This window comes from Oncorhynchus mykiss, chromosome 25 (assembly GCF_013265735.2).
Source record: "Oncorhynchus mykiss isolate Arlee chromosome 25, USDA_OmykA_1.1, whole genome shotgun sequence".
Taxonomy (NCBI): domain Eukaryota; kingdom Metazoa; phylum Chordata; class Actinopteri; order Salmoniformes; family Salmonidae; genus Oncorhynchus; species Oncorhynchus mykiss.
The window spans coordinates 37,765,548-37,793,105 of record NC_048589.1 but is presented as its reverse complement, the minus strand read 5'-3'; the positions used below and the strand labels follow the sequence as shown (position 1 = coordinate 37,793,105).

The window sequence follows — 27,558 nt, the reverse complement described above, 5'->3', positions numbered from 1 at the left end:
GATCACCCTTTAAGGTGATGTCATGGCGACATTGGCTAGCTAAGCTCGTGCAGAAACACATCATCTGGATTTGATTTGAAAGGTTGTCTGGCGCGGAACTGTGCAGGCCGTCAAATCAAAGGCACGCCTTCGATATAAAGTTGTTTTTGACAAAAATGTAAATGTGTGAGTTTGTCACTTTCATGAGGTTGGAGTAATACCATGTTCCACTACTTAAGACATTGGCTCAAGTTGAGGTTGTGCCTTTAGATAAAAAAAATAATAATAATGAATTACTAAGGAATAATGTTTAACTTCTTGTGAGCAAACATTCCATATTTGTAGCTGGCAGTAAATCGCCAACCTTGGCTTTATACATGTTGAAACAACACACTTTAGATGTAAGTATGCACCCTTTCAGTTTGTTTGTCAATACATAGAAGTAGTAGAATAAGAAAATTGACTAGGCCTACTTCAAAATGGAGATGGCCTCAATGGCGCTGCCCATGCTCTCACAAATGCCATGATGGATCAGATACAATGATGCGATGTCTAAGTCTATGGGTATTCCTCTTGTTGGATCAGCTAAAAAGGAGGACTTGGAAACAATAATAAGAAAATACTGTTACTGTTTTTCAGACTTCCATAGTGTTTAATATGGAAGACTGTAACTATCACATAATACTATAATTTCAGAAATTGGTAATATATTGATATAATTAAAAAGTCGTTATTGTGACCGTGAACGCACCCCACCCGAGTCCCCGACAATGACTAACTACATGACCCAAAATGCATTTCGAGAGGATTGCCGACAGATTTACTTCTTCTCAAATGTATTTCCGACTTACCGTATTGCGATTTATTTACTCGGCGATCACCTTGTCCTGAAAATGTTCAACAAGAAACCGCGAAGAAACTTCAGGCAAAGGAAAGGAAAATCGAGCGATGAAGATGAACAGAAGAGCGGAGAGGATGATGGAAGTAAAACACAAGCTACCGCTTCTAGCATAAAGCCCGTCAAGTTGCCGCAGAATCGGGGGATCTCATGCAGTTCCAAGCGGGAGGCGAAGTCACCCAAGTCGGACTCGAGTGGTGCTGAAGACGCGGTAGAATATGGTACTAGTGGGCCGTTCGTTGGCACTAGACCGCCTAACAGTAAAGAGGACAAGGATGGACGGAAGAAGAAAGGAAACGTTCTCAGCTTCTCTAATGAGAAAGAAGGTACGCGTTTGACCTGTTTTTGTTATGTAAACTCACAGTCCACAGACGTATTTCAAACGTCACTAACTGACAGTAAGGTGGGTGTTGTGTAAGAGTATCTGTAAAGTGGCTTCCCCTCATTGTGTCCTTAATTTGTACTGTCTGAAAAGTGAAAACACAGGACTGGTGGCGGCGGCAGCAATATGGGACATTAATTGAATATCCCATGTATGAATTTCCTGTCCTTCACCTGGCTAGTTCTCTAGTTCAGGTGGAGGAGAGGGGTGAATCTCAATTGTAATTTCCTTGATTCCATGCATTGTTGCTTCTTGCCCCCTTCTCAAAACACATTGGAAGAGAAGATCAGAGGGGAGGGCATGAGGAATCAAGGAAATACAATTTAGATTCACCCAAGGTTTCAATAACATGTTTGACAAGGATATGAAGCCATTTGAGATGTACGGTGAACCCAATGTCTTGATTTAGAGAGACAGTCAGTTGTGTTATTAATAACTGTTTTTTTTTCTCTCTCTCTCTCTTCCCATTTTGAAGGATCTGAGTTCAAACTAAAGAAATCGTCAGATAAAGCTGTGGTCTTCCAAGCCAGGAGAAAGGAGGCTTCCCCTGCAAAGACCTCCCGGCCTACTGGTGAGCACAACGTTGCCATTTTAATGCTGTAAAAACACCACTGTTAAGGCTAGATGATTGATCAGTCTAACCATGTCTGTTTTGACCCCAGCCAGGAAAGATGTGACTGTGGTTGTGTCCCAGAAAGAAAGGTCCGGAGAAGAACTGTCATCAGACAGTGACGGAGAGGAAGGCGCCAAGTCATCCACATCCAGCTCTGCCTCCTCCATGTCCTCCACATCCTCCAAATCCTCCACTCAGAAACACAAACCAGGTCAGCCTCACAGATAGCTATGGCTCAAAAGAAAAGGCTGAAATTTATCCAATGCCAAAAAATGTGGACCAGCAATCGGCCAAATGCTGGTGAAAATTCTGAGTGGCAAGTCATTTTTTATTTTAATTTTGAATTTTGAATATAAATCAGTCAGCCACACTGGCTGGTAGACACAAAAGTTAGTTTCAGGACATGGACAAAATCAAATAGCTCCGAAGAATGAGTTTGTCTTAACCAGCCTGTAGCTACAACGGCCCCTTGCAGGGTAAGATGGTCCACCACTGGTCTACACAGAGACAGGCAGATAGGCAGCATTCTGAAGAGACATCCCGTGTGTGTGTGTGTGTGTGTGTGTGTGTGTGTGTGTGTGTGTGTGTGTGTGTGTGTGTGTAGTGTCGTGGAAATTTCCTCTATTTACCAAATCATGGGAGCAAACCACACACACAAGTCAGAGTTAGTTATAAAAGTCCATCTTTAATTATATGAGCTCTATCACAACCCTGTGACTCTCAGATAAATTCAGTGTCTCTCAGTGAATTCTCTGAGAGCCCCCTTACAATGCAACTGAGTTCCTTTAATAGCAAAAGACACACATAGTCAGACAGCATAGACATAACTCATCGTTCAGCTTTGTCTCCTTTCCCAAACCATAAACCAATCCTCCAAATCAACAGGCATATATCAAATTGTCATTTAGATACAACCCACTCAAAATACAACCTCCTGGACAAACTCACGGAGAGGAGGGTGAGGCTATAGGTTAAGATAGAAACAACATAAGAGGGAGCATAGAATGATTCCAGACACTGCAACCTTCCTTTCCCCACTATGGGAAAGGTAGAGAGTGAAAGATATGTTTACACATGATGACACTTTGACCTCTCCCCTCTCAGCGGCCATGCAACTTAGTCTTGACATAGAACAGATACTGCAACCCTGCCCACAGTATTATACAAAAATACCATTCTGATGAGAATTAACTTACACACATTTGATAAATATAAAACATCTTACATATGTTACCAACAAATTCTGAATCTTCCCTAACAATAGTGGTGATCCCAGATGCAAGAAGGATCCAGGCGGCCAGAAGGCAGCGTCAGGCGGCCAGAGCCCAGAAAGACTATATATCCCTTGGGAGAGATGGGGAGAGCTCCCCCCGGACACCAGACCAGGACCTGGAGGAACGCACTGACGAAGATTATGATGACGATGATGAGCCAGACGACCATGAACGCAGGATTGAGTTTGCCCCGCGGTCCAAAACCATCAGGGAGAGGATAGCAGAGAAGATGGGTGAGAGGAGGGAGTTGAGAGAATGGAAGATCTATTGTTTTGTGGTCCTGGGCAACAGTTAATTTTTTTTTTGTTTTAGTAATAAATTATAAACAGGCAGTTAATAATCAAACCCCATAATGATGTATCTGTGGCTTGGAGATGGTGTAGTGAGTTGTAGATGAGCTTATCACACCTCCTTTGACTGAATGCTGAAATGTGTTCTCTTTGTTTTTAGTCCTTGTTGTGTTGATACTTGAGGAAGTGACAGTCTGTCTTTATCTCTGTATTTCCCTGTATGGCTCTGTCGCTCCATCCCTGCCTGTTCGGTACAGGAGGTAGTGGTGCTAGTGAGTCTGACGACCAGGAGAGCGAGGACAACAACCTCTGGGAGGAGCAACAGATTGGAAAGGGAGTCAAGAGACACCCTGGGGAGCAGGTAATATACTCACCCCTCTGTCTCACCTACCCACACACACACACGTTCAGTTTCATTCCACTCCTCTGTCTCACCTACACACACACACACACACACACACACACACACACACACACACACACACACACACATACTTTCAGTTTCATTCCTCTGTCTCACCTACACACACACACACACACACACACACTTTCAGTTTCATTCCACTCCTCTGTCTCACCTACACACACACACACACACACACACACGCACTTTCAGTTTCATTCCATCCCTCTGTCTCACCTACCCACACACACACCTACCCACACCCACACACTTTCAGTTTCATTCCACTCCTAACTCTGTCTGTCCCCCTAGAGTCCATCAGGCAGTGAGGGCAGTGGCTCTGTGAGGAGCGGTAGTAGTAGACGGAAACAGAGAGTCAATATCCCAGAGTGTCTGCCTCTCATCAGCCTCAGCGTGGTGAAGAAGAGGATCACTGGGAAGTCAGTTCATTCATCCTTCCATTGCCTCCTCAATACAATATACCTCATGTACTCTAGCTGCAAAATAATGTTTGTCTAGTAAATCAAAGCTCCACCTTTTCTCCATTTCTCTTCTCCTCTCTCCCCTTCATCCTCCCACCATACCTCTCCTTCTTCCTCTCCTTCCCCTCTCCAGACTGTGTGATCTGAGGGAGGTCCACAGGGCTCATGAGGCAGACCTGAGGAGGATGGAAGTGGACATGGACAGCTCTAGAACCTCTCTGGAGAACCTGGAGAGTGGTTCCTCCGACCGCCAGCTTCAATTCTACCGGGACACCAACACTTACATTCAGAACCTGGTGGAATGTCTCAGAGAGAAGGTCAGAGGAATTCTGGAAGTGTCTGTTGGAATGTTCTGGTCTTTAAAATGACAAACAGAAGCACTGTGAGATATGTGAAAGTTTGTGATTGAGACAATGTTAATGAGGGGTGATAATAACAGTGATTGCGTGATTAATTGATCCTCTCTAGGTGGTAGAGATCAACAGTGTGGAGGTGGACATGCACACTCTTCTGTCTGACCAGGCGGAGGTACTGTTGTCAAGGAGACGAGAGGCTATACGGCAGAAGTCATCTTGCCTCCAGCAGCTCAGCTGTGAGTGTCTCTGTTTGTATAGTATGAGTGTGTGGTCCTAGTCAGTGGAAAGACAGAATGTTAACTGTAGTACTCCTCCTCCCACTCTCTTCATCTGTTTATTAGTTCTAGTTGGGTGAATTTCTAGACTTATTATCACTCTCTCTCACTCTAGATGCCACTGATCCACAGAGGGAAGGAGACCCCGGGGAAAGTGGGAATGAAGAAACAAATAAAAGGTGAGTGAGAATTCTCCGTTTAGTACGAACACATCACTTTAGGTTTAACCAGTCACGATGTTACGCGCTCACTTCCACCACTGTGTCAATGTTACGCGCTCACTTCCACCACTGTGTCAATGTTACACGCTCCCTTCCATCACTGTGTCACAATGTTACGCGCTCACTTCCACCATTGTCAATGTTACGCGCTCACTTCCACCACTGTGTCAATGTTACGCGCTCACTTCCACCACTGTCAATGTTACACGCTCACTTCCACCACTGTCAATGTTACACGCTCACTTCCACCACTGTGTCACGATGTTATGCGGTCACTTCCACCACTGTGTCAATGTTACGCGCTCACTTCCACCACTGTCAATGTTACGCGCTCACTTCCACCACTGTGTCAATGTTACGCGCTCACTTCCACCACTGTGTCAATGTTACGCGCTCACTTCCACCACTGTGTCAATGTTACGCGCTCACTTCCACCACTGTGTCAATGTTACGCGCTCACTTCCACCACTGTGTCAATGTTACGCGCTCACTTCCACCACTGTGTCAATGTTACGCGCTCACTTCCACCACTGTGTCACAATGTTACGCGCTCACTTCCACCACTGTGTCACAATGTTACGCGCTCACTTCCACCACTGTGTCAATGTTACGCGCTCACTTCCACCACTGTGTCAATGTTACGCGCTCACTTCCACCACTGTGTCAATGTTACGCGCTCACTTCCACCACTGTGTCAATGTTACGCGCTCACTTCCACCACTGTGTCACAATGTTACGCGCTCACTTCCACCACTGTGTCACAATGTTACGCGCTCACTTCCACCACTGTGTCAATGTTACGCGCTCACTTCCACCACTGTGTCACAATGTTACGCGCTCACTTCCACCACTGTGTCAATGTTACACGCTCCCTTCCATCACTGTGTCACAATGTTACGCGCTCACTTCCACCACTGTGTCAATGTTACGCGCTCCCTTCCATCACTGTGTCACAATGTTACGCGCTCACTTCCACCACTGTGTCAATGTTACGCGCTCACTTCCACCACTGTGTCACAATGTTACGCGCTCACTTCCACCACTGTCAATGTTACGCGCTCACTTCCACCACTGTGTCACAATGTTACGCGCTCACTTCCACCACTGTCAATGTTACACGCTCACTTCCACCACTGTGTCAATGTTACGCGCTCACTTCCACCACTGTGTCACAATGTTACGCGCTCACTTCCACCACTGTCAATGTTACGCGCTCACTTCCACCACTGTCAATGTTACGCGCTCACTTCCACCACTGTCAATGTTACGCGCTCACTTCCACCACTGTCAATGTTACGCGCTCACTTCCACCACTGTCAATGTTACGCGCTCACTTCCACCACTGTGTCACAATGTTACGCGCTCACTTCCACCACTGTGTCACAATGTTACGCGCTCACTTCCATCACTGTGTCAATGTTACGCGCTCACTTCCACCACTGTCAATGTTACGCGCTCACTTCCACCACTGTGTCAATGTGACGCGGTCACTTCCACCACTGTCAATGTTACGCGCTCACTTCCACCACTGTCAATGTTACGCGCTCACTTCCACCACTGTGTCAATGTTACGCCCTCACTTCCACCACTGTCAATGTTACGCACTCACTTCCACCACTGTCAATGTTACGCGCTCACTTCCACCACTGTGTCAATGTTACGCGCTCACTTCCACCACTGTGTCAATGTTACGCGCTCACTTCCACCACTGTGTCAATGTTACGCGCTCACTTCCACCACTGTGTCAATGTTACACGCTCCCTTCCATCACTGTGTCACAATGTTACGCGCTCACTTCCACCACTGTGTCAATGTTACGCGCTCCCTTCCATCACTGTGTCACAATGTTACGCGCTCACTTCCACCACTGTGTCAATGTTACGCGCTCACTTCCACCACTGTGTCACAATGTTATGCGCTCACTTCCACCACTGTCAATGTTACACGCTCACTTCCACCACTGTGTCAATGTTACGCGCTCACTTCCACCACTGTGTCACAATGTTACGCGCTCACTTCCACCACTGTCAATGTTACGCCCTCACTTCCACCTACTGTCAATGTTACGCGCTCACTTCCACCACTGTCAATGTGACGCGGTCACTTCCACCACTGTCAATGTTACGCGCTCACTTCCACCACTGTGTCAATGTGACGCGGTCACTTCCACCACTGTGTCACAATGTTACGCGCTCACTTCCACCACTGTCAATGTTACGCCCTCACTTCCACCTACTGTCAATGTTACGCGCTCACTTCCACCACTGTCAATGTTACGCCCTCACTTCCACCTACTGTCAATGTTACGCGCTCACTTCCACCACTGTCAATGTTACGCGCTCACTTCCACCACTGTGTCAATGTGACGCGGTCACTTCCATCACTGTGTCACAATGTTACGCGCTCACTTCCACCACTGTCAATGTTACGCGCTCACTTCCACCACTGTCAATGTTACGCGCTCACTTCCACCACTGTGTCAATGTGACGCGCTCACTTCCACCACTGTGTCACAATGTTACGCACTCACTTCCACCACTGTCAATGTTAATCGCTCACTTCCATCACTGTGTCAATGTGACTCGGTCACTTCCACCACTGTCAATGTTACGCGGTCACTTCCACCACTGTCAATGTTACGCGCTCACTTCCACCACTGTGTCAATGTTACGCGCTCACTTCCACCACTGTGTCAATGTTACGCCCTCACTTCCACCACTGTCAATGTTACGCGCTCACTTCCACCACTGTCAATGTTACGCGCTCACTTCCACCACTGTGTCAATGTTACGCGCTCACTTCCACCACTGTCAATGTTACGCGCTCACTTCCACCACTGTCAATGTTACGCGCTCACTTCCACCACTGTGTCAATGTTACGCGCTCACTTCCACCACTGTGTCAATGTTACGCGCTCACTTCCACCACTGTGTCAATGTTACACGCTCCCTTCCATCACTGTGTCACAATGTTACGCGCTCACTTCCACCACTGTGTCAATGTTACGCGCTCCCTTCCATCACTGTGTCACAATGTTACGCGCTCACTTCCACCACTGTGTCACAATGTTACGCGCTCACTTCCACCACTGTGTCACAATGTTACGCGCTCACTTCCACCACTGTGTCAATGTTACGCGCTCACTTCCACCACTGTGTCACAATGTTATGCGCTCACTTCCACCACTGTCAATGTTACGCGCTCACTTCCACCACTGTGTCACAATGTTACGCGCTCACTTCCACCACTGTCAATGTTACACGCTCACTTCCACCACTGTGTCAATGTTACGCGCTCACTTCCACCACTGTGTCACAATGTTACGCGCTCACTTCCACCACTGTCAATGTTACGCGCTCACTTCCACCACTGTGTCAATGTGACGCGGTCACTTCCATCACTGTGTCACAATGTTACGCGCTCACTTCCACCACTGTCAATGTTACGCGCTCACTTCCATCACTGTGTCAATGTGACGCGGTCACTTCCACCACTGTCAATGTTACGCGCTCACTTCCACCACTGTCAATGTTACGCGCTCACTTCCACCACTGTCAATGTTACGCACTCACTTCCACCACTGTCAATGTTACGCGCTCACTTCCACCACTGTGTCAATGTTACGCGCTCACTTCCACCACTGTGTCAATGTTACACTCTCACTTCCACCACTGTCAATGTTACGTGGTCACTTCCACCACTGTCAATGTTACGCGCTCACTTCCACCACTGTCAATGTGACGCGCTCACTTCCACCACTGTCAATGTTACGCGCTCACTTCCACCACTGTGTCACAATGTTACGCACTCACTTCCACCACTGTCAATGTTACGCGCTCACTTCCACCACTGTGTCAATGTTACGCGCTCACTTCCACCACTGTCAATGTTACGCCCTCACTTCCACCACTGTCAATGTTACGCGCTCACTTCCACCACTGTCAATGTTACGCGCTCACTTCCACCACTGTGTCACAATGTTACGCACTCACTTCCACCACTGTCAATGTTACGCGCTCACTTCCACCACTGTGTCAATGTTACACTCTCACTTCCACCACTGTCAATGTTACGTGGTCACTTCCACCACTGTCAATGTTACGTGCTCACTTCCACCACTGTCAATGTGACGCGCTCACTTCCACCACTGTCAATGTTACGCGCTCACTTCCACCACTGTGTCACAATGTTACGCGCTCACTTCCACCACTGTGTCAATGTTACACGCTCACTTCCACCACTGTCAATGTTACGCGCTCACTTCCACCACTGTCAATGTTACGCCCTCACTTCCACCACTGTCAATGTTACGCGCTCACTTCCACCACTGTCAATGTTACGCGTTCACTTCCACCACTGTGTCACAATGTTACGCACTCACTTCCACCACTGTCAATGTTACGCGCTCACTTCCACCACTGTGTCAATGTTACGCGCTCACTTCCACCACTGTCAATGTTACGCGCTCACTTCCACCACTGTGTCAATGTGACGCGCTCACTTCCACCACTGTCAATGTTACGCGCTCACTTCCACCACTGTGTCACAATGTTACGCACTCACTTCCACCACTGTCAATGTTACGCGCTCACTTCCACCACTGTGTCAATGTTACACGCTCACTTCCACCACTGTCAATGTTACACGCTCACTTCCACCACTGTGTCACAATGTTACGCACTCACTTCCACCACTGTCAATGTTACGCGCTCACTTCCACCACTGTGTCACAATGTTACGCACTCACTTCCACCACTGTCAATGTTACGCGCTCACTTCCACCACTGTCAATGTTACGCGCTCACTTCCACCACTGTCAATGTTACGCGCTCACTTCCATCACTGTGTCAATGTTACACGCTCACTTCCACCACTGTCAATGTTACGCGCTCACTTCCACCACTGTGTCAATGTGACGCGGTCACTTCCATCACTGTGTCACAATGTTACGCGCTCACTTCCACCACTGTCAATGTTACGCGCTCACTTCCACCACTGTGTCACAATGTTACGCGCTCACTTCCACCACTGTCAATGTTACGCGCTCACTTCCACCACTGTCAATGTTACGCGCTCACTTCCACCACTGTCAATGTTACGCGCTCACTTCCACCACTGTGTCAATGTTACGCGCTCACTTCCACCACTGTGTCAATGTTACACGCTCACTTCCACCACTGTCAATGTTACGCGCTCACTTCCACCACTGTCAATGTTACGCCCTCACTTCCACCACTGTCAATGTGACGCGCTCACTTCCACCACTGTCAATGTTACGCGCTCACTTTCACCACTGTCAATGTGACGCGCTCACTTCCACCACTGTCAATGTTACACGCTCACTTCCACCACTGTCAATGTGACGCGCTCACTTCCACCACTGTGTCAATGTGACGCGGTCACTTCCACCACTGTCAATGTTACGCGCTCACTTCCACCACTGTCAATGTTACGCGCTCACTTCCACCTACTGTTTGATCTGATCATCCAGTGAGTCAGGAGAGCCGGGTGAGGAAGACTATGGTAGCCTGACGGCCGACAGCGAACCTTCTCCTGAGGAAGAGGCAGAACTGCAGAGGGCGAGAGGTGAGCGGTGTAGCTGTCTTGGGCGAGGACATATGTCCTCCACTTACCAAACGTGTGTTGGTGACCCCTTAATTTCAGCCGAGTATTTAATTCCCAAATGGGTGTCTGCAATAAAGGATTTCTGCAATATTCTAAATATATCTATTTATCTATCCAGCTATAGATTTGCCATCCCATTCCTTAGAGTTTAGTGCTGCTCTCTAAACCGTAGAATAACAGACAGTGTTTCCACTCTCGCATCTCTTTATCCCTCCTGTTTAATTCAGAGGAGATCCTGAGCAGGTCCCAGGATGTGTTCTGTGACGTGCAGGAGGACTTCTGGGAGGTGAAGAAGGTTCTGTCTCGCTTCAACGAGTGGAGGGTAGCCTTCTCCGAGTCCTACCACTCAGCCTACATCAGCCTCTGTCTACCCAAACTACTCAACCCGCTCATCAGACACCAACTTTTAGGCTGGAACCCCCTACAGGTACTGTACAAAATACGTACTGGACGCCACACAGTTCATTCTTTGTGTTTATTTTGACGTACCTCTGTATTTGATGTCATAATAATTCTCTGTGTGCATCAGGCTGCAGGAGAGGACTTTGAGGCCCTGCCGTGGTTCTCTGCTGTAGAGACGTTCTGTCACGGCCTGGGCTACCAGGAGGCAGACCACACTGACAGGAAAACACTGCCTGCAATCATAGAGAAGACTCTCCTTCCCAAGATACAAGGTCACCATACACACATACACAGTACCAGTCAAAAATTTGGACACTAATATTAAGGGTTTTTGGAATCCATGGAATCCTGTAGTAAAGTGTTAAGAAATATATATATATATATACACTGCTCAAAAAAATAAAGGGAACACTAAAATAACACATCCTAGATCTGAATGAATGAAATATTCTTATTGAATATTTTTTTCTTTACATAGTTGAATGTGCTGACAACAAAATCACACAAATTATCAATGGAAATCAAATGTATCAACCCATGGAGGTCTGGATTTGGAGTCACACTCAAAATTAAAGTGGAAAACCACACTACAGGCTGATCCAACTTTGATGTAATGTCCTTAAAACAAGTCAAAATGAGGCTCAGTAGTGTGTGTGGCCTCCACGTGCCTGTATGACCTCCCTACAACGCCTGGGCATGCTCTTGATGAGGTGGCGGATGGTCTCCTGAGGGATCTCCTCCCAGACCTGGACTAAAGCATCCGCCAACTCCTGGACAGTCTGTGGTGCAATGTGGCGTTGGTGGATGGAGCGAGTCATGATGTCCCAGATGTGCTCAATTGGATTCAGGTCTGGGGAACGGGCGGGCCAGTCCATAGCATCAATGCCTTCCTCTTGCAGGAACTTCTGACACACTCCAGCCACATGAGGTCTAGCATTATCTTGCATTAGGAGGAACCCAGGGCCAACCGCACCAGCATATGGTCTCACAAGGGGTCTGAGGATCTCATCTCGGTACCTAATGGCAGTCAGGCTACCTCTGGCGAGCACATGGAGGGCTGTGCGTCCCCCAAAGAAATGCCACCCCACATCATGACTGACCCACCGCCAAACCGGTCATACTGGAGGATGTTGCAGGCAGCAGAACGTTCTCCACGGCGTCTCCAGACTCTGTCACGTCTGTCACATGTGCTTAGTCTGAACCTGCTTTCATCTGTGAAGAGCACAGGGCGCTAGTGGCGAATTTGCCAATCTTGGTGTTCTCTGACAAATGAAAAACGTCCTGCACGGTGTTGGGCTGTAAGCACAACCCCCACCTGTGGATGTCGGGCCCTCATACCACCCTCATGGAGTCTGTTTCTGACCATTTGAGCAGACACTTGCACATTTGTGGCCTGCTGGAGGTTATTTTGCAAGGCTCTGGCAGTGCTCCTCCTTGCACAAAGGCGGAGGTAGCGGTCCTGCTGCTGGGTTGTTGCCCTGCTACGGCCTCCTCCACGTCTCCTGATGTACTGGCCTGTCTCCTGGTAGCACCTCCATGCTCTGGACACTACGCTGACAGACACAGCAAACCTTCTTGCCACAGCTCTCATTGATGTGCCATCCTGGATGAGCTGCACTACCTGAGCCACTTGTGTGGGTTGTAGACTCCATCTCATGCTACCACTAGAGTGAAAGCACCGCCAGAATTCAAAGTGACCAAAACATCAGCCAGGAAGCATAGGAACTGAGAAGTGGTCTGTGGTCCCCACCTGCAGAACCACTCCTTTATTGGGGGTGTCTTGCTAAATGCCTATAATTTCCACCTGTTGTCTATTCCATTTGCACAACAGCATGTGAAATTTATTGTCAATCAGTGTTGCTTCCTAAGTGGACAATTTGATTTCACAGAAGTGTGATTGACTTGGAGTTACATTGTGTTGTTTAAGTGTTCCCTTTATTTTTTTGAGCAGTGTATTTTTAAATACATTCTCTAAAGGAGCCACCCTTTGCCTTTGACAGCTTTGCACACTCTTTCAACCAGCTTCATCTGGAATGCTTTTCTAACAGTCTTGAAGGAGTTCCCACATATGCTGAGCACTTGTCTGCTTTTCCTTCGCTCTCCACTCGTTGAAGTGTGGCTTCTTTGGAGAATGTAAAATATATTTTGATTTGTTTACTACATGATTCCATATGTGTTATTTCATACTTTTGATGTCTTCACTATGATTCTACAATGTAGAACATTGTCCAAGTAAAAACCCTGTATGTGTGCATACTTAACTCCATACTGATGTGTAACTCACTCCCTTTATCAATGTTGTCATGAGTGGGCCTGTGACTTTACCGAGGACTGTGTCACTTTAATGTGCGTCCGTCCCTCCTCACAGGTTTTGTGGAGTTGGTGTGGGACCCTCTGTCCAGCCGTCAGTCTCTGTGTCTGTCTGAGCTGTGTCACAGACTGCAGGATGACTACTCTCTGTTTGAGGGAGAGCAGAGCAAACCGGTCAAGGTAACAGTTAATATTGCATCTCCAGTGCAGAGCCCTGGTCTAGCAACAACACTCCCAGCCAGTCACATATGCAACTCCCCACTGGAGACAGCCTGTCTTCCCCCTCTGTTTCCAATGCAGGTTGACGTTTTATTGTCATGAATCTTGTCCTGGAGGCAGAACTGAGCGACTTTGTCTTATATAGGCAGGCTGCAGAATTGGCTATATTGTAAAATGTTGGTCATAATTTAAGGTTAGGCTTTAGGGTTAGCAGTGTGGTTAAGGTAAGGTTTATAATCAGATGTCATGACATTGTGTCTGTGCCAGCTAGTGACCACTCTGCAGAGCTGCCTCCAGAACAAGATTCATGACAAAAAACGCTAACCTGCATTTCAAACAGTATATAAAGTGTACATTTTTAAAAAACAAAAATACTAATACAGTGAATTCGGGAAGTATTGAGACCCCTTGACTTTTTCTACATTTTGTTACGTTACAGCCTTATTCTAAAACTGATTCAATTATGTTTTTCCCCTCATCAATCTACACACAATACAACATAATAACAAAGCAAGCTCTGTCATGTTGGAGAGGTGTTTCGATCCAGTTCAAGTCTGGGCTCTGGCTGGGCCACTCCAAGGACATTCAGAGACTTGTCCTGAAGCTACTCCTGCGTTGTCTTGGCTGTATGCTTAGGGTCGTTGTCCTGTTGGAAGGTGAACCGTCACCCCAGTCTAAGGTCCTGAGAACTCTGGGGCAAGTTTCCATCAAGGATCTCTCTGTACTTTGCTTCGTTCATCAGTCCCTGCCGCTGTAAAACATCCCCAAAGCATGATGCTGCCACCACCATGCTTCACCGTAGGTATGGTGCCAGGTTTCATCCAGATGTGATGCTGCCACCACCATGCTTCACCGTAGGTATGGTGCCAGGTTTCATCCAGATGTGACGCTTGGCATTCAAGGCTTTTCTCCTCCGATTGCTCAGTTTGGCTGGGTGGCCAGCCCTAGGAAGAGAATTGGTGGTTCCAAACTTCTTCCAGAATGTGTTCTTGGTGACCTTCAATACTGCAGAAATGTTTTGGTACCCTTCCCCAGATCTGTGCCTCGACACAATCCTGTCTCGGAGCTCTACGGACAATTCCTTTGACCTCATGGCTTGGTTTTTGCTCTGACATGCACTGTCAACTGTGGGACCTTATATAGACAGGTGTGTGCCTTTCCAAATCATGTCCAATCAATTGAATTTACCACAGGTGGACCCCAATCAAGTTGTAGAAACATCTCAAGGATGATCAATGGAAACAGGATGCACCTGAGCTCAATTTCGAGTCTCATCGCAAAGGGTCTGAATACTTATGTAGATAAGGTATTTCTGTTTTGAATTTGTAATACATTTGCAAACATTTCTTAACCTGTTTTCACTGTCATTATGGAGTATTGTTTGTGTGTAGATTGAGGATTTATTTTATTTTTTAATCCATTTTAGAGAAGCCTATGACGTAACAAAATGTGGAAAGTCAAGGGGTCTGAATACTTTCTGTCTATATACAGTACCAGTCAAGTTCGGACACACCTACTCATTCAAGGGTTTTTCTTTATATTTACTTTTGTAGAATTATAGCGAAGACATCAAAATTAATGAAATAACACATATGGAATCTTATAGTAATCAAAAAAAGTGTTAAACAAATCAAAATATATTTAAAACTCTTCAAAGTAGCCAACCCTTTGTCTTGATGACAGCTTTGGGAACCACTTCCCTAGTCAAGGTTCTAGTCACAAAGAATGCCAACCAGAATGTTGACTGGCTGTAGTCACATAATTGGAGAGAAACATTTTGAAACCTAACCTACTTCCTGTGAGTGTGTCAGAATGTAAATAGTTCCCTCTGTCCGTCCCTGTCCTGTGTTTTCATTCGATCCTGTCCCCTGCCAGGCCTTTGTTGAAGCAGTGAGTGGTAGATTGAGGAGTTCTGTGGATGATGACATCTTCATCCCTCTATACCCTAAGAAGTGAGTGAATCCACCCAGGGTTGTCTCAATGTGATTATTTAAGTGGTTCATCTAGCTAGACCAAGGCTCTCCAACCATGTTCCTGGAGAACCACCCTCCTGTTTTCACTCTAACCTCAGTTGTGATCAATTGATCATCCAGAATTAAAATCATGTGCTCTAAATTAGAGTTGGAGCGAACATTTACAGGATGGGTAACTCTCCAGGAATAGGGTTGGAGAGCCCTGAGCTAGAAATTTCACACTGGAACACGTTTATACCAAGCTTGTCATAACGTAGCTTACTTGACCATAACTGCCTGGTTGTTTTGACAGGTTTTTAGATGACAAGTCCTCTCCACAGAGGAGGTTCAGAGACCAGCAGTTCTGGACAGCTGTGAAGGTACGTAAAAACACTGTTTTAAAATAGTCTTTTTTTCGATGGTGTGCTTCCCATGAGTGGATGGTGTACTGTAGTGACCATGTGGCTCACTTAGCCCATTATAACTTCCCACTGCAAATGCTAACTCCCGTTCATATAAACTGGTGGCATAGCTAACATACAGAACTCGGTGGTGGTAGCCAGTCATTTTTAACTGCAATGCATTTGATTGCATTATCCATACAAGCATTATACTAAGATGTTTACCTCAACGTAGTGTGAAATACGCACATCAACAATAGCCTAATGCAGGCACATTTTGCTGCAGGAAAATTAGGAGATTACAATTTCTACCAATAGTTAAGAGGGAGACAGAGCTCTGTTTGCTGATTATTGCAGCTGCAGTGCATTCAGAATGTATTCAGACCCTTCCACATTTTGTCACGTATTGTACTGTCATGCCTTGTACTAAAATGCATTACATTTTTCCCCTCATTAATCTGCACACAGCACCCCATAATGACAAAGTGAAAACAGGTTTCTAGAAAGATTTGCAAAAGAAACATTAAATTAAAAGCAAATGGCCTCTCGACTGGTGCGGCGGTCTAAGGCACTGCATCGCAACCTGGGTTCGATCCCGGGCTTTATCACAACCTGAATGCCAAACATCACGCCTGGAGGACACCTGGCACCATCCCTACGGTGAAGCATGGTGGTGGCAGCATCATGCTGTGGGGATGTTTTTCAGCGGCAGGTACAGGGAGACTAGTCAGCCTATAGGGAGGAGGTCAGGGACCTGGCAGTGTGGTGCCAGGACAACAACCTCTCCCTTTGTCGTGCTCAACGTGAGCAAGACAAAGGACCTGATCATGAACTACAGGAAAAGGCGGGGACGAACATGCCGCCATTCACATCAACGAGGCTGTAGTGGAGCGGGTCGAGAGCTTCAAGGTCCTTGGTGTCCACATCACCAACAAACTATAATGGTCCAAACACACCAAGACAGTCATGAAGAGGGCATGACAAAACCTTTTCCCCCTCAGGAGACTGAAAATATTTGGCATGGGTCCCCAGATCCTCAAATAGTTATACAGCTGCACCATTGAGAGCATCGTGACCGGTTGCATCACTGTCTGGTACGACAACTGCTCAGCATCCGACCGTAAAGCACTACAGGGGGTATTGTGCACAGCCCAGTACATCCCTGGGACAAGGCTTCCTAACATCCAGGACCTATATACTAGGCTGTGTCAGAGGAAGACCCTAAAAATTGTCAAAGACTCCAGTCACCCTTGTCAAACTGTTCTCTCTACTACCGCACGGCAAGCGGTACCGGCGCGCCAAGTCTAGTTCCACAAGGCTCCTTAACAGCTTCTACCCCCAAGTCATAAGACTCCTGAACAGCTAATTAAATGCCCACCTGGACTATTTGCATTGACCCCCCCCCCTGTTTCTACACTGCTGCTACTTGCTGTTTATTATCTATGCATAGTCACTTTACCCCTACCTACATGTACAAATGACCTCGGCTAACCTGTACCCCCGCACATTGACTCGGTACCGGTACCCTGTGTATACAGTCTCATTATTGTTATTTTGTTTATTTTTTATTTAATTTTTTACTTTAATTTATTTAGTAGATATTTTCTTAACTCTTTCTTGAACTAGATTGTTGGTTGAGGGCTTGTAAAGTAAGCATTTAAGGTTGTATTTGGCGCATGTGACCAAATAAAATGTGATTTGATTGTCTCTTGCTGTTTCTGTAACATCCAATGCATTGCTTTTAGTGTTGTTTTGTCTCTGGTGCATCAGCTCCTAGGTAACATTGGCCAGTGGGATGGGTTGATATCTGAACATGTTCTGAAGGAGCTAATGTTGGACAAACTCCTGAACCGCTACCTGATGATGACGCTACTCAACGAGACCCACTCACATGACTCTGTCCACACATGTAAAAAGGTGTGTAGGTGAATCACGTGTGTCTAATGTTAATTTATTGTCTATGGAGGTTTCAAGTTGTTTTCTTGGGGAATAATTGCTCTGCTGTCTTTTGAGATGACTCAGTTTAGTGGTGTCATTTTCAAGTTTTTCTCAAATGAACTAAGATTTCCCTCTCGCTGAGCAGGTCGCGGTGTGTTTTCCTAAGTCCTGGTTTAAAGACCTGAGCTCCTGTCCCTCTCAGCTGAAGTCCTTCAGTGACCACCTCCTCCAGACTGCCCATTCAGTCTGCAAACAGCAGCCTGACCACCCCAACACACGGTAACACTGCCTGCCTACCTCAAATGTACTTTTAGGCAGATTAATGTACCATGGTGAAGGTAGTGTTTTGATGTTAATGTATGTAATGTGGTTTCTGTAGGGCTGTGGTGAGCGACGTGCTGACTGTTTTGGGAAGCATCCAGGCATGGGACAAGGTAGAGACGATATCGGACAAATACCATTACCAAGACCTGGTGGACACACTCAAACTGTCCTAGTGTGTCCTACTGTGTCAACCATACATCATGTAATATGTGTTGCAACTTTATTTGTATTTTTTAAATCTATAAATAAATATTTGAGATGTTTGAACAGATGTTTGGTCCAGTTGCCTTCCTAACTGTTTTATTTTTGGTCTTATCTCACAAGAAAAAGGTAGAGCGCTTGTAGCTTCATCCCCAGGGCGCCGACAGAGATGGCCGCCTCGCTTCGCGTTCCTAGGAAACTATGCAGTTTTTTGTTTTTTTATGTGTTATTTCTTACATTAGTACCCCAGGTCATCTTAGGTTTCATTACATACAGTCGAGAAGAACTACTGAATATAAGATCAGCGTCAACTCACCATCAGTACTACCAAGAATATGTTTTTCGCGACGGGGATCCTGTGTTCTGCCTTACAAACAGGACAACGGAGTGGATTCCATGCAGCGACCCAAAAAAACAACAACTCCGAAAAAGAGGGAAACGAGGCGGTCTTCTGGTCAGACTCCGGAGACGGGCACATCGTGCACCACTCCCTAGCATTCTTCTTGCCAATGTCCAGTCTCTTGACAACAAGGTTGATGAAATCCGAGCAAGGGTAGCATTCCAGAGGGACATCAGAGACTGTAACGTTCTTTGCTTCACGGAAACGTGGCTCACTGGAGAGACTCTATCCGAAGCGGTGCAGCCAACGGGTTTCTCCACGCATCGCGCAGACAGAAACAAACATATTTCTGGTAAGAAGAGGGGCGGGGGCGTATGCCTTATGACTAACGTGACATGGTGTGATGAAAGAAACATACAGGAACTCAAATCCTTCTGTTCACCTGATTTAGAATTCCTCACAATCAAATGTAGACCGCATTACCTTTTATTTATTTTATTTTACCTTTATTTAACCAGGCAAGTCAGTTAAGAACAAATTCTTATTTTCAATGACGGCCTGGGAACAGTGGGTTAACTGCCTGTTCAGGGGCAGAACGACAGATTTGTACCTTGTCAGCTCGGGGGTTTGAACTCGCAACCTTCCGGTTACTAGTCCAACACTCTAACCACAAGGCTACCCTGCCGCCCCAATTACCTACCAAGAGAATTCTCTTCGATTATAATCACAGCCGTATATATCCCCCCCCAAGCAGACACATCGATGGCTCTGAACGAACTTTATTTAACTCTTTGCAAACTGGAAACCATTCATCCGGAGGCTGCATTCATTGTAGCTGGGGATTTTAACAAGGCTAATCTGAAAACAAGACTCCCTAAATTTTATCAGCATATCGATTGCGCAACCAGGGGTGGAAAGACCTTGGATCATTGTTACTCTAACTTCCGCGACGCATATAAGGCCCTGCCCCGCCCCCCTTTCGGAAAAGCTGACCACGACTCCATTTTGTTGATCCCTGCCTACAGACAGAAACTAAAACAAGAGGCTCCCACGCTGAGGTCTGTCCAACGCTGGTCCGACCAAGCTGACTCCACACTCCAAGACTGCTTCCACCACGTGGACTGGGACATGTTTCGTATTGCGTCAGACAACAACATTGACGAATACACTGATTCGGTGTGTGAGTTCATTAGAACGTGCGTTGAAGATGTCGTTCCCATAGCAACGATTAAAACATTCCCTAACCAGAAACCGTGGATTGATGGCAGCATTCGCGTGAAACTGAAAGCGCGAACCACTGCTTTTAATCAGGGGAAGGTGTCTGGTAACATGACCGAATACAAACAGTGCAGCTATTCCCTCCGCAAGGCTATCAAACAAGCTAAGCGTCAGTACAGAGACAAAGTAGAATCTCAATTCAACGGCTCAGACACAAGAGGCATGTGGCAGGGTCTACAGTCAATCACGGACTACAGGAAGAAATCCAGCCCAGTCACGGACCAGGATGTCCTGCTCCCAGGCAGACTAAATAACTTTTTTGCCCGCTTTGAGGACAATACAGTGCCACTGACACGGCCTGCAACGAAAACATGCGGTCTCTCCTTCACTGCAGCCGAGGTGAGTAAGACATTTAAACGTGTTAACCCTCGCAAGGCTGCAGGCCCAGACGGCATCCCCAGCCGCGCCCTCAGAGCATGCGCACACCAGCTGGCCGGTGTGTTTACGGACATATTCAATCAATCCCTATACCAGTCTGCTCTTCCCACATGCTTCAAGAGGGCCACCATTGTTCCTGTTCCCAAGAAAGCTAAGGTAACTGAGCTAAACGACTACCGCCCCGTAGCACTCACTTCCGTCATCATGAAGTGCTTTGAGAGACTAGTCAAGGACCATATCACCTCCACCCTACCTGACACCCTAGACCCACTCCAATTTGCTTACCGCCCAAATAGGTCCACAGATGATGCAATCTCAACCACACTGCACACCGCCCTAACCCATCTGGACAAGAGGAATACCTATGTGAGAATGCTGTTCATTGACTACAGCTCGGCATTCAACACCATAGTACCCTCCAAGCTCGTCATCAAGCTCGAGACCCTGGGTCTCGACCCCGCCCTGTGCAACTGGGTACTGGACTTCCTGACGGGCCGCCCCCAGGTGGTGAGGGTAGGCAACAACATCTCCTCCCCGCTGATCCTCAACACTGGGGCCCCACAAGGGTGCGTTCTGAGCCCTCTCCTGTACTCCCTGTTCACCCACGACTGCGTGGCCACGCACGCCTCCAACTCAATCATCAAGTTTGCGGACGACACAACAGTGGTAGGCTTGATTACCAACAACAACGAGACGGCCTACAGGGAGGAGGTGAGGGCCCTCGGAGTGTGGTGTCAGGAAAATAACCTCACACTCAACGTCAACAAAACTAAGGAGATGATTGTGGACTTCAGGAAACAGCAGAGGGAACACCCCCCTATCCACATCGATGGAACAGTAGTGGAGAGGGTAGCAAGTTTTAAGTTCCTCGGCATACACATCACAGACAAACTGAATTGGTCCACTCACACAGACAGCATTGTGAAGAAGGCGCAGCAGCGCCTCTTCAACCTCAGGAGGCTGAAGAAATTTGGCTTGTCACCAAAAGCACTCACAAACTTCTACAGATGCACAATCGAGAGCATCCTGGCGGGCTGTATCACCGCCTGGTACGGCAACTGCTCCGCCCTCAACCGTAAGGCTCTCCAGAGGGTGGTGAGGTCTGCACAACGCATCACCGGGGGCAAACTACCTGCCCTCCAGGACACCTACACCACCCGATGTCACAGGAAGGCCATAAAGATCATCAAGGACATCAACCACCCGAGCCACTGCCTGTTCACCCCGCTATCATCCAGAAGGCGAGGTCAGTACAGGTGCATCAAAGCTGGGACCGAGAGACTGAAAAACAGCTTCTATCTCAAGGCCATCAGACTGTTAAACAGCCACCACTAACATTGAGTGGCTGCTGCCAACACACTGACACTGACTCAACTCCAGCCACTTTAATAATGGGAATTGATGGGAAATGATGTAAATATATCACTAGCCACTTTAAACAATGCTACCTTATATAATGTTACTTACCCTACATTATTCATCTCATATGCATACGTATATACTGTACTCTATATCATCGACTGTATCCTTATGTAATACATGTATCACTAGCCACTTTAAACTATGCCACTTTGTTTACATACTCATCTCATTTGTACATACTGTACTTGATACCATCTACTGTATCTTGCCTATGCTGCTCTGTACCATCACTCATTCATATATCCTTATGTACATATTCTTTATCCCCTTACACTGTGTACAAGACAGTAGTTTTGGAATTGTTAGTTAGATTACTTGTTGGTTATTACTGCATTGTCGGAACTAGAAGCACAAGCATTTCGCTACACTCGCATTAACATCTGCTAACCATGTGTATGTGACAAATAAGATTTGATTTGATTTGATTTAAAAATGCATCCATCCTTTCTTGTAAAAATGTGTTGAATGGGTGTTTTTTTGTGTGTAGAGGAGCAAAAAAAATAATTGTACAGTATGTAATGGCAGTGTTTTCTTTCTTTTTTAAATTGATGTACGCAAAACGTATCAAGGATCAATTACAATGGGAACCCTTAGCAGACGCATGTTTTCACTACGATCTCTTTATGCTAGTAACACCCACCGATGGTCTCCATGGAAACGTCGTCCACCTCGCTGAAGGGGGAAAAGTATCAGCAGGAACGTTAACGTTAGTTCTCTGACCTTGACAAGACATACTATACAGTCTTTGACAAAATTGGTTATTATGAACCAATTTCAGAATTTGATAAATGACTGTCTTATCGATACAAAACACGTGGAAAGCGCTGTCATTCTGGTTGCCAAGACTGCAGCAGTAACTGCAGCGTCTGCAAGGTTTCAGGCAAGTTCGTCATGTCGCTTTTGTTGTAATTTTTTTTTAATGAACATTCAGACATCGCAATCAACACAATCCAATTCCCGTGTTGACATCCAAGTCCAAGCCCACTTCACAGGGCACCCCATTGTGTAGCAACTACTTATCTTCCAAAACCTCAAATTGGAAGAGGTATTGTGGTGCAATATATTATAGTTTTCAGAATTCATGATTTTCCACATATGGGGTTGAGGCAGTTGGATGGATCAAAGCAATGAGGAAGTGGATTCATCTGGGAGCCTAAAAACCATCTGTCTCCGATCAGATTCATTATGTTTCCCTTCACACTGTAACTTTACAGGTTCTTCCTACACAAGCCCAGATTTTCATAGACTCTTTTAAGCACATGACATCGACCAGAGAGCGGGGCTTCTACTTTCAAGACAAAGCATACACCTGTGTCCGAGCTGACAGGAACTCCATCTACTGCAAATGTGTCAGTAGGCTCATCACAATTTATGAATATACATGTATTATTTGTCTCCAGTTTTCCAGCAGTAATTTTGCAGTTTAGTGCAACTATACTGCACTGTACTTGTTTTGTTGTTGAAAGGGTATGTCTGGTCTGATGGATATTTTTTTCTCTTAACAGGGAACACATGGCTTGATTCTTGTGAAGACTGCTCTGTACGTTATAGTGGCCACATACAACGACAGCATGTACCCTAGCGTGTGTGTGGAGGCTGTCGAGAAACTAGGTAGGGGGATGTTGATGCTTCTTACAACATTTTAATTAAACAGCTTTCAACTGCAGGTTTTAAATGTGATGGATTATTTATTGACTGTATTATTTACAAGTCAGATATGAGGGATATTTGTTTTATGTGTTTGACTAATATGTAATATCATGAGCTATATATATATATTTTTTTAACCTTTATTTAACCAGGCAAGTCAGTTAAGAACACATTCTTATTTTCAATGACGGCCTAGTGGGTTAACTGCCTGTTCAGGGGCAGAACGACAGATTTGTACCTTGTCAGCTCGGGGGTTTGAACTCGCAAACTTCCGGTTACTAGTCCAACGCTCTAACCACTAGGCTACCTTGCCATTTCAGCTGTGTACCTCAAGGAAAAGGGAAAATGAAGCAAGACCTGAAGAGGAGCAGCGTTCTGATGGATGAAACGGATGAAGTGGACTGGTCAAGTTAAACAGTTGCCTACAGGTCCATGTTAGGCCACCTGCTAAGGAGGACAAACATGTTTAGGAGAAAGTCGGTGTGTGTTTGTTTTCTTTTATGAACTCGCCCCTGTCCCCTCTCGCAGTATACAGGTTTAACCACTAGGTGGTAGTAAAAAAAACCAGCTGTGTGGTGCAAGAACAGTTTTTAGTGTTGAGATCCTCTTAGAACAGGGATTATGACCAACCATGGTCAATGAGATGCTGTAGTTCCACCCCTGCTCTATCACATCTGATTCTACTCCTCAGCAAACAGACATGGTTTTGGGGCTTCGTGGCTAAAGGCCTTTTTAAACTGTCTCTGTTCATCGCAGACTTTCTGTTCAAACGCTTCAATTACTCTCCAACCCCCTCTGGTGATAACATGATTAACCTAACTACACACTCGCACTTTACTCGCATGAACACACACACACACAACCTGATGTAGCCTTGATGAGTGTTTCAGAGCTGAAGCTGTGTAAATGAATTTCCTCATGTGAACAAATAAGGAAATCTGTAACTGAGTCAAAACATCAAAGATCCCCCACCATATTTTACAGTAGGGATGAGGTGTTTTCTGCATATGTGTTGTTGTTTCGGAAGGCCAAACCCACCATCTGACCATACCACTGCCTGGAGTTTGCTAATTGGCTTTGACACTTGTATTGTTGCTATGGTTATATGACATGAAAATAGAACTCTGGCCACACTGCAGCAGTGGCTTTGGCCTTCGAAAGAACAACACATTTTCAGAAAATACCTCATCCCTACTGTCAAATATTGGGGTGGATCGTTGATGTTATGAGGCTGTTTTACTTCCGCTGGTCCAGGGGCCCTTGTTAAGGTCAACGACATCATGAACTTTACCAAGTACCAGGACATTTTTGCCAAAAACCTGGTTGCCTCTGCCAGGAGGCAGAAACTTGGCCGCAAGTGGATCTTCCAGCAAGACAACAACCCCAAGCATAAAATAATAATACATGTTTCAGCAATGTAGCTGGCTTTCTGTATTATTGATTTTATACAGTCTTTTTTTTTCCTCATCTTTGTCAAGGGATCCAATAATTCCAGACTCCACAGTACATGCTGCAGAGAGACAAACAAGAATGCATGGTAGCACACAGACTTCCTGCACTCTCTGTCACATGCGGTTAGGGCACCTGTGCTTTTAAAGGAATGTGACCTTTGTTGTCAAGTTCTGGTTGAAACCTCTAAAAATGGAAGCAGGGCGGTCACAAAGAATCAGCCGCCTGTCCATGTGGTTGCACACACACTCTGACACGTCTCCTGAATTCCTCAGAGAGGATTTGTGCTTGTGTCAGCCTGCATGATTGGTTAGAGGAAGAGAGACCTTTTTAACATGGAGAACAACATCTATCAAGCACAGAGTCCCACAGTATGAGTCATAAAACCCATAAAACTCTGTGGTCAAAAAAGGAAATGGTTCCAATCATTTTTCCCTCATTCATTTTAGAAACACTTAAAATAATTGCTGTGTTTTGATAACCGTGTAAATCTCTCTAGGACAAGATTATTTATATCGATATAGTCGCCTGAATCCCCCCCCCCTCCCTCCACCCACTAATTACTGTAGCATTTTAGAATCCGAGTAAATAGAGCCGATATGTCACCCTGTACAGAGAGAGTTACATCATCAAAACGTCACGCCAGGGTCAGTCTACACGAAACCCTGCCCTTATTTCAAGTGTTTCTAAAATACCCAATTGGAAAAATGAATTGTGCAAAAAAATCGATTGGAACCATTTCCCTGTTTGACTGCTAAGTTGCATGGGTATTATGACACCTCCCCTGTGGGGCTCTATTATCAACAGAACTCACAGGAAAACATCGATATTTTGTCATTTGAAGGCATATTATTTCTTTGTGTTAGCGAAGAATACTTTTTCACAAGGGAGAAACAGCAGTGAGACAGTGGATGAAAGGTTACGTAATGATCCTACAGTGAGATTGAGGCGCAGAGGAGGACTATGGGTAAATGAGGGGCAGCGGTGCGCACTAACAACTCTAGTGTCCTGCTACGTCTGCATAGTGACATCTCTTAAGTGCACTCCATGACCCACTTATCAGAGGTGCGCTCCAACTCCATTGTACGGTACGTGATGTGACTGAAGTCTCTCACTGGAACTTTAACACAGCGGTGGGAAACACTCCTGGAGAGATACACAGTTTTCTCCACCCCTGCACCAACAGCAGCTAACCACTCAATGTCCCGATGAACAGGGGCACCCCTGTCTGTAACTTGAAGACTGATGTTAGCGGATGCCAAGCTTTTAGCTCAGTGGGCTCACACAGTCTTGAGTCATGCCACCAACTGCCATGTTCATTATATTTAATATCATCATTGCTACGGGTTGTTTGTTAATATGTGCTGGAGAAAAAGGGAGGTGTGTATATTCCCTGATGTGTGTGTGTGTGTGTGTATTTTCCTTGACGTGGCCTCTCTCTGCATGCCAGTCTTGGTTGGTTTGTGTTTTTGGCTCAGAGACAGTCGCTTCATTATTTTTTTGAGATGTGTGTGTACTGTTACATAAATGATGGTCCTACACAGTCATAATCTAATCATTCCCATGACTGAGGCAGTAGGAGCAGAGACCCAATCTACCTTTCCTTCTCCCCTCTTCTAGTCTCTATATCCCACTCTTTCACTCTCGTTTTCTGGGAGTTCCTCTCCTAATCTAGACATTAATGAGCAGATTAGTTCAGGCAGGCAGGCAGGGATAGGATAGTCAGAGACACACAATAACTCTGTTCTCATGCAGAGGAATGTCTGTTCTGTTGGCAGGTCAATAGGTAGGTGATCGGGGGTTGTGTGGAAGTTGTATGCTGGTTGTGTTCTCTAAAAGGTTGTGGGAGAGTTGTGTGCGTTTATTGGTCGAGTCAAAGTTGTGTAGGCCTACAATTATGCTGTTGTTCTCTAGGGAAAAGGTTGTCTTTGTGTGTTGTAGGACTAAGGTCGGCAACAATAAATGATTCCGTCAGCAACCTTTTTATTCAGAGTGAAAGACCTTATCATCTAACACTGAACACATTTGATTGGCTCATTCAGATCATCTGATCATTGTTCCAGCGCTCAAATACACACACACTCACACGTGCACGCGTAAGTCATGCAGTATGATAAATCTTCAGTTCATAAAAGCAGCATGAAGCATATTAACAACAGTCAAAGTAGGTCTGCTCCTACGTGTGTGTGATCGTAGCAGGGGGTCTTGTTCAGCCCACTGGTCAACAGTACTACTCCTAGTAGGAGCAGGAACTATGGACAGGATTATTCAATGAAGTGTTTGTTGACATTCATAGAGAGACTAATAGTTCTCATGCATCAAACGTCTCAGTTAGATGTAAAATTGCGCGACTAAGACTTCCTTGGCAAAAACGTAAAAATCAATGACAGATTTCTTGATTTATCTTAGATGAATTCTGCCTATTTTGAGGAAGTGTTGCTGGGTATGTTGTTGCTACGGTGGCTCAAGAGACAAACTTTATATTGACGGGAAAAG

At 45.9% G+C, this 27,558-nt stretch overlaps 2 protein-coding genes across 2 annotated transcripts; both read left to right on the top strand.

The window, feature by feature from the left end:
• The first annotated feature begins 728 nt into the window (after positions 1–728).
• On the top strand, positions 729–18,615 carry gcfc2 (GC-rich sequence DNA-binding factor 2). Its single transcript, XM_021585364.2, has 18 exons — positions 729–1,203; positions 1,735–1,830; positions 1,922–2,083; positions 3,137–3,379; positions 3,694–3,797; positions 4,152–4,279; positions 4,455–4,638; positions 4,790–4,913; positions 5,068–5,131; positions 10,665–10,759; positions 11,026–11,225; positions 11,328–11,472; positions 13,569–13,690; positions 15,605–15,681; positions 15,995–16,061; positions 17,853–17,999; positions 18,166–18,299; positions 18,400–18,615. The coding sequence occupies exons 1-18, from the start codon at positions 750–752 to the stop codon at positions 18,515–18,517; spliced, it is 2,664 nt and encodes an 887-aa protein (XP_021441039.2). The 5' UTR covers positions 729–749; the 3' UTR covers positions 18,518–18,615.
• Positions 18,616–22,616: 4,001 nt separating this feature from the next.
• Positions 22,617–27,100, top strand: pfn4 (profilin family member 4). Its single transcript, XM_021585363.2, has 4 exons — positions 22,617–22,843; positions 23,178–23,312; positions 23,469–23,574; positions 23,934–27,100. The coding sequence occupies exons 1-4, from the start codon at positions 22,727–22,729 to the stop codon at positions 23,960–23,962; spliced, it is 387 nt and encodes a 128-aa protein (XP_021441038.1). The 5' UTR covers positions 22,617–22,726; the 3' UTR covers positions 23,963–27,100.
• Positions 27,101–27,558: the final 458 nt, after the last annotated feature.

Excerpts from the sequence above, each read along its gene's own strand:
- pfn4 (XM_021585363.2), top strand. The coding sequence starts at position 22,727 with ATGAACCAATTTCAGAATTTGATAAATGACTGTCTTATCGATACAAAA. Across the intron at positions 23,313-23,468 it reads ACTCCATCTACTGCAAATGT|GGAACACATGGCTTGATTCT; the intron begins GTCAGTAGGCTC and ends TTCTCTTAACAG. Across the intron at positions 23,575-23,933 it reads GGAGGCTGTCGAGAAACTAG|CTGTGTACCTCAAGGAAAAG; the intron begins GTAGGGGGATGT and ends TTGCCATTTCAG.
- gcfc2 (XM_021585364.2), top strand. The coding sequence starts at position 750 with ATGACTAACTACATGACCCAAAATGCATTTCGAGAGGATTGCCGACAG. Across the intron at positions 4,914-5,067 it reads TTGCCTCCAGCAGCTCAGCT|ATGCCACTGATCCACAGAGG; the intron begins GTGAGTGTCTCT and ends CTCTCACTCTAG. Across the intron at positions 11,473-13,568 it reads TCTCCTTCCCAAGATACAAG|GTTTTGTGGAGTTGGTGTGG; the intron begins GTCACCATACAC and ends CCCTCCTCACAG.